This window comes from Orycteropus afer, unplaced genomic scaffold (genome assembly GCF_000298275.1).
Source record: "Orycteropus afer afer isolate SDZICR_OR568_19922 unplaced genomic scaffold, OryAfe1.0 scaffold00121, whole genome shotgun sequence".
Lineage (NCBI taxonomy): Eukaryota > Metazoa > Chordata > Mammalia > Tubulidentata > Orycteropodidae > Orycteropus > Orycteropus afer.
The window spans coordinates 8,455,971-8,467,712 of record NW_006921708.1 but is presented as its reverse complement, the minus strand read 5'-3'; the positions used below and the strand labels follow the sequence as shown (position 1 = coordinate 8,467,712).

At 38.9% G+C, this 11,742-nt stretch overlaps 1 protein-coding gene across 1 annotated transcript in view; it reads right to left on the bottom strand.

Moving 5' to 3' along the window:
- ABCA13 (ATP binding cassette subfamily A member 13) overlaps positions 1-11,742 on the bottom strand; it is an 888,443-nt gene that overhangs the window by 582,582 nt on the left and 294,119 nt on the right. The window contains 1 exon segment of the mRNA XM_007944147.1: positions 7,105-7,219. Within this exon segment, the coding sequence (XP_007942338.1) occupies positions 7,105-7,219 (115 nt within the window).

Below are 11,742 nucleotides of genomic sequence, written 5' to 3'. Positions count from 1 at the left end.
TTGAACCGCCAGCCTTCTGGTTAGCAGTCAAATGCTTTAGCCACTATGCTACCAGAGCTCCCATAGTCAATTCATTTCTGACAAAGGTGCTAAGTTCATTAGATAGGGAAAGAAGAGTATCTTCAAACGATGTTGGGAAAACTGGATTTTTACATGCAGAAAGATAAACAGAATCCATGTCTCACACCATACACAAAACCAAATTCAAAATAGATTAGAAACTAATGTTAAAACTAAAACCATAAAATTCTTAAAAGAAAATACAGGGATAATACTATCTGGCCTAGCTCTTAGCAACCATATGACCCAACAATTCCACTGCTAGGTACAGACCCCAATGATTTGAAAGCAGAGACTCAAACAAAGATTTGTATGCCAATATCCATTGCAGCACTACTCACAATAGCCAAAATGTGGAAACAGCCTAAATGCCAATCAGCAGATGAATGGATAAACAAAATGTGGTACATGTATATAATGGAATACTATTCAGCAATGTGAGAAATGAAGTCTTGATAAATACTACAGTTTAGATGTAGCTTGAAGACAATATGCTGAGTGAAATAAATCAATTACAAGAAAGAAAATATTATATAACTTCATTTACATACAATGACAAGAAAAGGCAAACGTATAGAGAACAAAGTTCCTTAGTGGTTACCAGGGGAAGGAAGGAGAGAAAAAAGGTTATTGTTTATAGAATACTGAACTTCAATTTATAGTAAAGGACAACTCGTGTTGATTAAGAGTAAGTTTGCACAGCCAATTAATGTAATTGTTGTCAATAAGTTATACACCTGTAAAAAGTTGAATTGGCAAAAGTTGTGTGATAGATATATTTATAAGAACAAGAAAGCACATAAGCAGCCGCCGAGGCTGCTGATGCACAACCAAACAACTCATGGGATTTGATTCCTTGATTTGCAGGCTTAGGGTCATGGTTTCTTGGTACATTACAATTATTTGGTCTAAGAACATGTTAGGAGCTCTGGTAATATAGTGCCTAAGGCACTTGACTGCTAACCAGAAGGCTGGTAGTTCAAACTCACCAGCCACTCCTCGGAAGGAAGGTTGGGCAATCTACTTCCATAGTGATACTGCCCCAGAAACCCAAGGAGGGGTCGCTATGTGTCAGGGCTGACTCGATGGCACATAACAACAACAACAACAAGATCATGTTTAGAGTTTTTGTTCTACCATAGTTTGTTGTGTAGTGCTTGAGGTCTTAAAGCTTGCAAGTAGCCATCCTTGAGACAGTAATTGGTCTCAATTCACCCAGAATAACAGAGGAAGAAGAAAAGTCAGGAATAGGAGAAGGGTATGGAATGTGTATTAAGTCTGGGGCCTGAGGTAGGCAGGCCTAGGGCTGGGAGGCTGCTTTCTGCTTGGGGCAGTCTATTCACTGAGGTTGGGGCCTGAGGTAGGCAGGTCCATGGCTTGGAGGCTTTTCTATTTTTATGCCAGGGCCTGATGTAGGCAGGCCAGGGGCTTGGAGGCTGCTTTTTGCATGGCTGTGGCTCTATATTAAGGCCACGTCCTAAGGTAGGCAGTCCCAAGGCTTGGGGGCTTCTTTTTACTTGGGAGTGGCTCTACATTAAGGCTGGGGCCTGAGATAGGCAGACCCAAGGCTTGGAGGCTGCTTTTCATTTGGTTGTGTGTCTATATTAAGGCCAGGGCCTGAGGTAGGCAAGCCAGAGACTTGGAGACTGTGTTTTGCTTGGGTGTGGCTCTATATTAAGACCGGGACCTGAGTTAGGTGGGCTGGGGCTAGGGGGCTGCTTTTCGCTAGTTGTTGTTGTTGTTATGTGCCATCGAGTCGGACCTGACTCATAGCAACCTCTCCTTGGGTTTCCGAGGCAGTATCACTACGGAATTAGATTGCCCCATCTTCCTTCTGAGGAGTGGCTAGTGGGTTTGAACTGCCAGCCTTCTGGTTAGCAGTCAAGTGCCTTAGCGACTATGCTACCAGAGCTCCCAGGTGGCTCTATTTTAAGACCTTTGTCTGAGATAGACAGGTGCAGAAAGGTTAAGAACAATTAAGGGACATGAACTTGTCTGTAAGTTGGTCATCTTATGGTGGCTCATATGTAACTATGAGGCTGGATGCAATGCCACATTGTTGCAAAATGCCAGCAGGGTTTCCCAAGGTGGGCAGGTTTCAGGGAGCTTCTGGGCTAAGACAGACTCAGAAGAAGGAAGAGGCCATCAATTTCTCAAACAATTGGCCAGTGAAAACCTTATGAATAGCAGTGAAACATGGTCTGATATATTACGGGAAAAGTTTATGAATATCCCTGAAACATTGTCCAATATAGTGCTGGAAGATGAGCCCATTGGGTCAGAAGACACTCAAAATTTGACTAGGGAAAAGCTGACTCCTCAGAGTAGAGATGATCTTAATGATATGCATAGAATAAAGCTTTTGGGACCTCCACTGGCTCATGTGGCATGATTCAAAATGAGTTGAAACAGATGCAGATATCCATTAATAATCAGAACATAGAATGTATAAAGAATGAGTGTAGGAAAATTGGAAGTTATAAAAATTGAAATGGAATACATAAAGATCAATATCCTAGGTATTAGTGAGCTGAAATGGGCTGGTTTTGGCCATTGTGATTTAGATAACCATATGCTCTGCTTTGCCAGGAATGACAAGTTGAAAAGAAATGGTGTGGCATTCATTCTCACAAAGAGTGCTTCAAGATCTGTCCTGAAGTACAATGCTGTCAGTGATAGGATAATTTCCATATACTTAAAAGGAAGACCAGTTAATATTACTATTATTCAAATTTATACACCAACTACCAAAGGCAAAGATGAGGAAGTTGAAGATTTCTACCAACTTCTGCAGTCTGAAATTGACCAAACAAGCAATCAAGATGTGTTTATTATCACTGGCACCTGAAATGCAAAAGCTGGAAACAAAGAAGAGTCACGGGGGTTGGAAAATATGGCCTTGGAGATACAAATAATGCTGGAGATCTCATGATAGAATTTTGCAAGACCAATGACTTATTCATTGCAAATACCTTTTTTCAACAACATAAGCAGTAACTACACACATGGACTCCACCAGATGGAATACACAGGAATCAGATTGACTACATCTGTGGCAAGAGGCAATGGAGAAATCCAATATCTTCAGCCAAAACAAGGCCAGGAGTTGATTGTGGAACAGACCATCACCTGGTCATATGCATTTTCAAGTTGCAGTTGAAGACAATTAAAAGAAGCCACAAGAGCCAAAATATGACCTTAATAACATCCCTCTTGAATTTAGAGACCATTTAAAGAATAGATTTTATGTTTTGAACACAAATGACTGGAAACCAGAGGAATTATGGGATGACATCAAGAACATCATCCATGAAAAGAGCAAGAGGTCATTAAAAAGATGAGAAAAGAAGAAAAGACCAAAATGGATGTCAGAAGAGACTCTGAAACTTGCCCTTGAACAGAGAGTAGCTAAAGCAAATGGAAGAAATGACCAGATAAAAGAGCTGAACAGAAGACTTCAAAGAGCAGCTCGAGCAGACAAAGCCAATTACTACAGTGAAATGTGCAAAGTCCTGGAGTTAGAGAACCAAAGGGGAAGAACATGCTCATCATTTCTCAAGCTGAAGGAAATGAGGAAAAAAAAATAAGCCTTGAGTTGCAATATTGAAAGATTATATGGGCAAAATATCGAATGATACAAGAACCATTAAAAGAAGATGGAAGGAATACACAGTCACTTAACCAAAAAGGTTGGGAGATCTTCATCCATTTCAGGAGGTGGCAATGGTACTGAAAGAAGAAGTCGAAGTTGCACTGAAAGATTTGGCAAAGAACAGGGCTCCAGGAATCAACAGAATACCCATCAAGATGTTTCAATAAACAGATGCCACACTGGAGGCACTCACTTGGCTATGCCAGGAGAGTTGGAAGACTGCTAACTGGCCAACTGATTGGAAGAGATCTATATTTCTACCCATTCCAAAGAAAGGTGATCTCACAGAATGTGGAAATTATCAAACAATATCATTAATATCACATGCAAGTAAAATCTTACTGAAGACAATTCAAAAACGGTTGCAGCAGTATATTGACAGAGCTTCTAGAAATGCAAGCTGGATTCAGAAGAGGGTGTGGAATGAGGGATAGCATTACTGATGTTAGAAGGATCTTAGCTGAAAGCAAAGAATTCCAGAGAGATGTTTACTTAGGTTTTATTGACTATGCAAAAGGATTCGATTGTGTGTATCATAACAAATTATGGATAAAATTGAGAAAAATGAGAATTCCAGAACACTTGATAGTACTCATGAGGAACCTGTACATAGACCAGGAGACTGTTCCAACTGAACAAGGGGATACTGCATGGTTCAAAATCAAGATGGAGTGCGTCAAGGTTGTATAGTTTCATCATACTTATTCAATTTGTATGGTGAGCAAGACTTCAAAAGACACATTTCATTGGGCAAGTCTTCCGCAAAATACCTTTTTCAAGTGCTGAAGAGCAAATATATCTCCTTGAAGATTAGGATGCACCTAACCCAAGTCATGGTATTTTCAACTGCCTCATATGTATGTGAGAGCTGGACAATGAATAAGGAAGATCAGAGAAGAGTTGATGCTTCTGAGTTGTGGTGCTGGAGAAGAATGTTGAAAGTACCATGGACTGCTAAAAGGACTAACAAATATGTCCTAGAAGAAGTGCAACTGGAATGCTCCTTGGAAGCAAGAATGGCCAGACTTCATCTTACCTACTTTGGTCATGTTTGCAGAAGGGATCATTCTCTGGAGAAGGATATCATGCTTGGTAAAGTGGAGGGTCAATGAAAGAGGGAAATATCCTAAATGAGATGGATAGACACAGTGGCTGCAGTGATAGGTTCAGGTATAGTAGGGATAGTGAGGCTAGCACAGGACCAGGCAGTGTTTCATTCTGCTGTGATAACACATAACAACAACAACATGCTGAGCAAATAATCTGAGAAGCTGGATTATATGAAGAAGAACAAGGTACCAGGATTGGAGGAAGACTCACGAACAACCTGTAATATGCAGATGATACAACTTTGCTTGCTGAAAGTGAGGATGATTGAAGCACTTAGTGATGAAGATTAAAGACTACAGTCTGCAATATGGATTACACCTCACAAGAAAACAAAAATCCTCACAACTGGTCCAATAAACAGCTTCACAATAAATTGAGAAAAGACTGAAGTTGTCAAGGACTTCATATTACTTGGTTCTACAATCAAGACCAATGGAAGTAGCAGTCAAGATTTCAGACAATGTATTGCATTGCGTAAATCAGCTGCAAAAGACCTCTTTTAAGTGCTGAAGAGCAAAGATATCTCCTTGAAGCCTAAGGTGTGTCTAACCAAGCCATGGTATTTTCAATCACCTGTTATACATGTGAGAGGTGGACAATGGATAAGGAAGACTGAAGAAGAGTTGATGCTTTTGAATTGTGGTGTTGGAGAAGAATGCTAAGAGTACCATGGTCTGCTAAAATGACTAACAAATCTGTCCTGGAAGTGAGAATGGCCAGACCTCATCTCACCTACTTTGGTCATATTGTCAGAAGGAACCATTCCCTGGAGAAGGATATCAGGCTTGGTAAAGTGGAGGGTCAACAAAGAAGGGGAAGGCCCTCAATGAGATGAATAGGCCCAGTGGCTGCAATGATGAGCTCAGGTATATCAAGGATCATGAGGCTGGCAGAAGACCGGCCAGTGTTTAGTTCAGTTGTGCAAGGGGTTGCTATGAATCTCAAATGACTCGACAGCATTTAACAACAACAACATGGAATGTGAGGCTAATTTCCTCCATAAACTAACTCTTTTGCCATGAGACCAGAAAAACTAGATGCTAGCTACTATTGCTGAGAATTCTGATCAAAATTCTATAGATGAATGGTATTCAAAAAGTGTAAAATATAGAATAGAATTTTAAATTCTCATGGAATCCATGTTTTCTGGAGCCATGGAGGCTAGATGAACCCATGAAACAATTGCCCTAGTTAATCTTTAAACCTTAAATGAAATATACCACTAAAGTCTTCTTTAAACCAAACAATGGTTTAACTTAACTAGTGTGGTAGTTAAGGTTATGTGTCAACTTGGTTGAGCCTGGTTTTGAGTGGTTGGGCATCTACATACAGTTATTACTCATGATGAAACTAGTAATCAACTCCATGGTGGATTCTACTGTGAACAGCCTTAGTGTGTGGTCTGCTTCCAATATAAAATAAGACATGAGAAAGATCAGGAGCTTTTTAGCACACTTGGACCCTGCACGTAGCTGAGTCTTCATTCAGCAGGTTGCCATTGCCTGCCAATCTTGGGAATGTTAGTAAACTTGAACTAGTGGTCTATTGTGGTGCTGCATAATCTTGGAACTATGCCATTTTACTTGTTGACCTTGAGTTTTTCAGCCTCAGTAGGCAGCAGCCACCTGGGTTAAGAGAAGCCTCCAGCTTCAGTGGGATAGGCGCAAGAGAAGGGCTTAAGCCCAAGATTGAGGGGCCTTCTCCCAGCCCCTAGAGCTGGCACTATGAACTGGGACTTCTAGCCTCCTAACCTCTAAGATAATAAATCCCTCTTTGTTAAAGGCATACATTTATGATATTTTCTGTTATAGCAGCACTAAAGAACCAAAACAAGAAGGACTATCTGCCTTGAGTTTTATGTTGTTTTATTTTCCATCTGTATGGGATAAAATTGACAATAACAACATGAAAGATTAGATAGGAAACATAAGAGACAGTGAGCTTATGTTAATAGGGGAGCAAGAGCTCAGAAAAGAAGAATAAGAATGGTTGCACAATTAAGTATATAATCAATGTCACTGAATTGTAAATGTAGAAACATGAATTGTTGTATCTCTTTGTTGTGTATATTCTCAATAACAATAAAAATAAATTATTTAGAAATAACAATAAAATAAAATATTTTTCCTGGGTTGGCAGCTCAGCAGGACCATACACCAGAGTCCCAGCAGAGGGGAGATAAAGCAACATAGAAAGGCATTAGTCAGTTAGGAGACAGGATTCATTTCCAAGTTCCCAGGTTACCCTTCCTCAATTTCAGGGCAAGGTTTAAGGCTATTTACCTCTTCAATCTGGATCTCTCGCTCATAAACCAGCTTTCGAGCCATACTTGACACAGACATCATCCAGGTCAGCATCATTATCAGTGGGAAAAAGAAGCCAATGTTGTTCAAAAATCTGTAAGGGCACAATTTCAGTCAGCATCCTAGGGTAAGCAAAATTATTTGACTCATAGTCATCCTCATCACAAATACTATATTTGTATATGTTATTTAATAATTTTCTTACAAGTGGCAAAGCACTTTCAGAAATAATATCTAATTTGGCCATTTCAACAGCACCATGAGTTAGGCAGGATGGGTATATTAGTGTCCAGATACTACAGATATACAAACTCATGCAGGAGATACTGGAAGGAACATAAATGGTCAAGGTCCCTGAAGTAGCTATAAAAGAAAACTAAAAAAACATTCAACCCCCAACCTCACTGCTCCCATGGAGCAGCTAAAGGGTTTGAACCTCTGACCTTCTGGTTAGCAGCCAAATGCCTTACCCACTATGCCACCAAAGCTCATAGCCCTGTCCAAATCCTCTTGGTAATGTGTCATAGGCAGGAGTAGGTAAAAGGAAGAAAACACCTTTCTCCCACTTAACTGGGATAATTTGGATTTTCAATTAATTACCTCAGCTGATCATAGATCTATAAAACATGTGAAAGTATGGCAAATGAAAATCTCAGTTTTCTTTTCCCCCACACATTCATGTTTCAGTGCAATCTAACTTGGTTTCTGTTTGTAACACATATTTGAAAAGACACTTCCCTAGGACTTGAATGACATTCATGCCTCTAAATTCACTGAGAATTTTTCAGTCATAATCCTTCTTCACTTCTCAGCTGTATTGGACAACACTGATTATTTCCCTCTTTCTAATCCTTTCTTTCTGGTGGTTCAAACCCACCAGCCACTCCTCGGAAGGAAGGTTGGGCAATCCTACTTCCATAGTGATACTGCCTCAGAAACCCAAGGAGGGGTCGCTATGAGTCGGGGCTGACTCGACGGCACATAACAACAACAACAACAATCCTTTCTTTAGTTTCTTGAGCAATTCTTGGCTTTCCACCAACTGCTCTGGCAACTTCTTAGTCTCCTCCTTTTTTCCTTAACTATTCTTTAAATATGGACATTCCAGCCAATCCTGGGCTGTCTTCTCACTCCATACTCTCTGAGCTCTAAATCCAACTATTAATTATTTTATCATCACTGGACACATCAAAGGTGCAAGCTATATTATAGAAACTGCAGTACATGAATAGAACAAATAGAAAAGGACACTATTGTTAAGGATTCTACCTTCTAATAGAGAAGATACATAAAATAAATCAATTTAAAAAGAAATATATAATATAATGTCAAATAGTACTAAGTTCTAGGAAGAAAACTGAAACAGCTGCAGGAATAATGAGAAGGATGGTTAGCCAAAATATCTGTGAAAGAAATATTGGAGCAGAAAATGGAATGAAGTGAAGAAATTAGTTATGCAGATAACTAAAGGAAGATTGCTCCAGAGAGAAGAACAAAAGTGTAAGGACCTGGAGTGGGAACTTCACTTTCAAGAGCAAACATGGGCCTCATGTGGTAAGTAGGGGTTGGGTCAGAGAGTTAGCTGGGGGCTACATCACGTAAGGATTTTGTATGACCACGTAAGTACTAGATTCATTAAAAGAACAAGGATATAAAATGAAAGGATTTTCAAAGGATGAGGGAGAAATCAGAGGTGATATGATCAGGTGTGTGTTTGTTAAAAAGTAAAAAAAAAAAAAAGTGCTGAATGAGTTGTAAACAGTAGAGTGGATGTTGGGAAGTATATGGGAAAGAAAATTCAGTAGGCTACTGCAATATTGCAGAAGTCAAGACAAAAGCAAATGTTGCCCTCTACCACTGATGGTCCTGGAGACAGAGGGGTGTCTACATCATTCCATTCTGAAGTCATTCTCTCACAGACTCTCTAAGATTTCTTCAGAGTGTTAACCACATCTTATAATATGTTCAGGACCACTAATGTCTGCCTATTCCACTGTGAGGACAGTACTCACCACTCAACCTCCTCTGCTTGGCAAACCCACCAAAAATCAAACCCACTGCCATCAAGTTGCATCCAACTCATAGTGACGCCTTCTTGGGTTTCAGAGGCTACTAGTATCACTACAGAAGTAGATTGCCCAATCTTTCTTCCGAGGAGTGGCTGGTGGGTTTGAACCGTCAGGCTTCTGGTTAGAAGTCAAATTCCTTAGGCACTACACCACCTGCCTAACACTAGTAGTCAAACATTTGTTAATAAATAAATGAATAAGTAAAAAAGAAAAAGGAATTACCATCTTAGTTTTTATTTACTTTTCTGCTTAAGACAATTATAATGAGCCAACAGCTTTGTGAGTTTTAATTCACATTTTAAAGTTCATTTCCTTAACTTATACAGTAAATAGTAACTATTTGCAGAGTGTTTTAGATTTTTACATTTTGTGATTTCTAGAGTCTATTTAAATAATTTTTTTATAACATCCCGTTATAAAATAGCTACTTGTCAATTCAAACAAAAGTCATCTATTCTTCCAGAGTAACACAATTTACCAAAGAAATAGAGTAAAATCATCAATAAAGTTTAAAACAACTAATAATAAACTTATGTTGGGGGTTAAAAATTTTTCCTTATTTGTTAAAAAAAAAAATGGATCAAAATTGCACATAATAAGAAGAGCTGCATAGATAATTTGGTGGTAGTTGTGGTGGTGCTCTGATGCAAGTCTTTGATTCAGATATGGGGTGGTGGTAAATTTTTAGCCACCATTTCTCACATTAGACTCTGCCGACTCTGCTCCTACCTGCCTTTCCTCATGCAGTCACCACCCGGAAGCAGTCCTTGTTAATTGTAGGCAGAGCCCAGAACACACTGCCTGGGGGCATCTACTAAAGACAAAGACTAGGGCCCTGTCTTGTCATACCTAAGCCCATGTCACTGGCTTCTTGCTCTCTTGCTTTCTCATTTAGTTCCCTTCTCCCTTTTTCTTCCCTTCCAGGAAACTAGGTGAGCAACTTGACTTTATTCCTGCCACTTGTTAGTTATTAGTCTTCAACAGACTTTGTCAACACAACTGGTTGTAGTTTATTAAGGAGGGAATAGTATAAGATGGTGTAATTTGGGGAAAACCCATCTGAGTCTCAATTTTTTCAGCTGTAATCAAGAGGTTTTTAGAGGATCAATGAGAAAATGTCTTTGAAATGGGGTTTTGAACCAGTTCATTTCAGTTCAGCTCCCTACAAAGAATTTGTGTTTCTACCCCAGATACAATGAATTAGAATCTACATGTAAACAAGATCTATGAAAATCACTTGGGGATCTTGTAAAATGTAGATTCTGATTCAATATATTTAGGATGGAAATGCAAATTCTCAGCAACAGATTGAACCAGAATGTACTGGTTCAAAGCCCTGCTTTGAAAATATGATACAAGCTTAAGAGATACAGCATTATTATTGCTGTTTTTGAGAGAGAAGAACATAGAGAAATAAAATAAATAATTATCTGGAATTCTAAACAAACTCCACCCTCCCCTGCCTGACCAGGAGCTGAGTCCACAAGTAGTTTGTGTGGCATGAGAAAATGAAAAATTGTAAGTTCAAAAAGTGAAATGAATAAATTTCTTTTACCCATCACAGTGGGTTCATTGACCAATAATGTAAGCTCCAGTCACTTTCAGTGGCCCAGGACAAGATAACCAAAGGGGGAGGAGGAACATCCAACAGCTTTGAGCTCTGAGGAGTATCAGGAACATAAAATTTTGCTGAAAACAATGGCTACTTAATAATTATAAGAGAGAGAAAGATGTTTAATAAAATTATCTAAGTGAATCCCAAAGAAAAGAAACAAAAATGTATAAAATGGAACAATGTGTCATTGGTTAGTTGTGGATCAAGCTGACATTGTTTGAAAGCAGGAATTCAACATTTCAGTCATGAATCCCTATGAACTCTTCACTCTTCACTCCTCCCAAGATAAATCAAAGTACAGATGCAATGATTCTTAGGAGCTATCACTCAGCTAAACCCAACAAGTTCACTTTCTCCTTGCCTTTGATACAACTCCACGGTTCTGTGAATTGATGGAGTATAAAATCAGTAGAGGAAATAATTGGCCCCTTTCCAAAGAAATATTTTTTGCATAAGAAACAATTCTAAGGTACTACTGTATTTTTCATTTCCTGAAAAACTTTTGATTCAGTTAGTTTCCTCCTCAAAGCAATATATTAGCATTTGAAGTATACTATATTCTCAATCATAAAATTGTGCTTATGATAACTTCCAGTGAATCATAGGCCTGAAAGGGATATTAAATTTCACATAGTCCTACTCTTGCTCCAACTCTATAATCTTAAAATAACATTTTAAAATTCATGTCCCTCAAAATATTAAGTCCATGTACTGCTAATATATATATATATATATATATATATCACATGAAAAAAAAAAAAGAGGCCTGTGTTCAAAGAAGATATAAAATGTTTAGTTAACTATAATCAAACAGGCTTTGTTACTATGAATGAATTTCTGTGTTTCTACCCAGGAAGCCAAAGAGAAGAGTGTTCAGCCAGGGGGCAGTTTAAGCATAGGTACTGAAACAAGGCGGGCTTGTGCTTACTCACT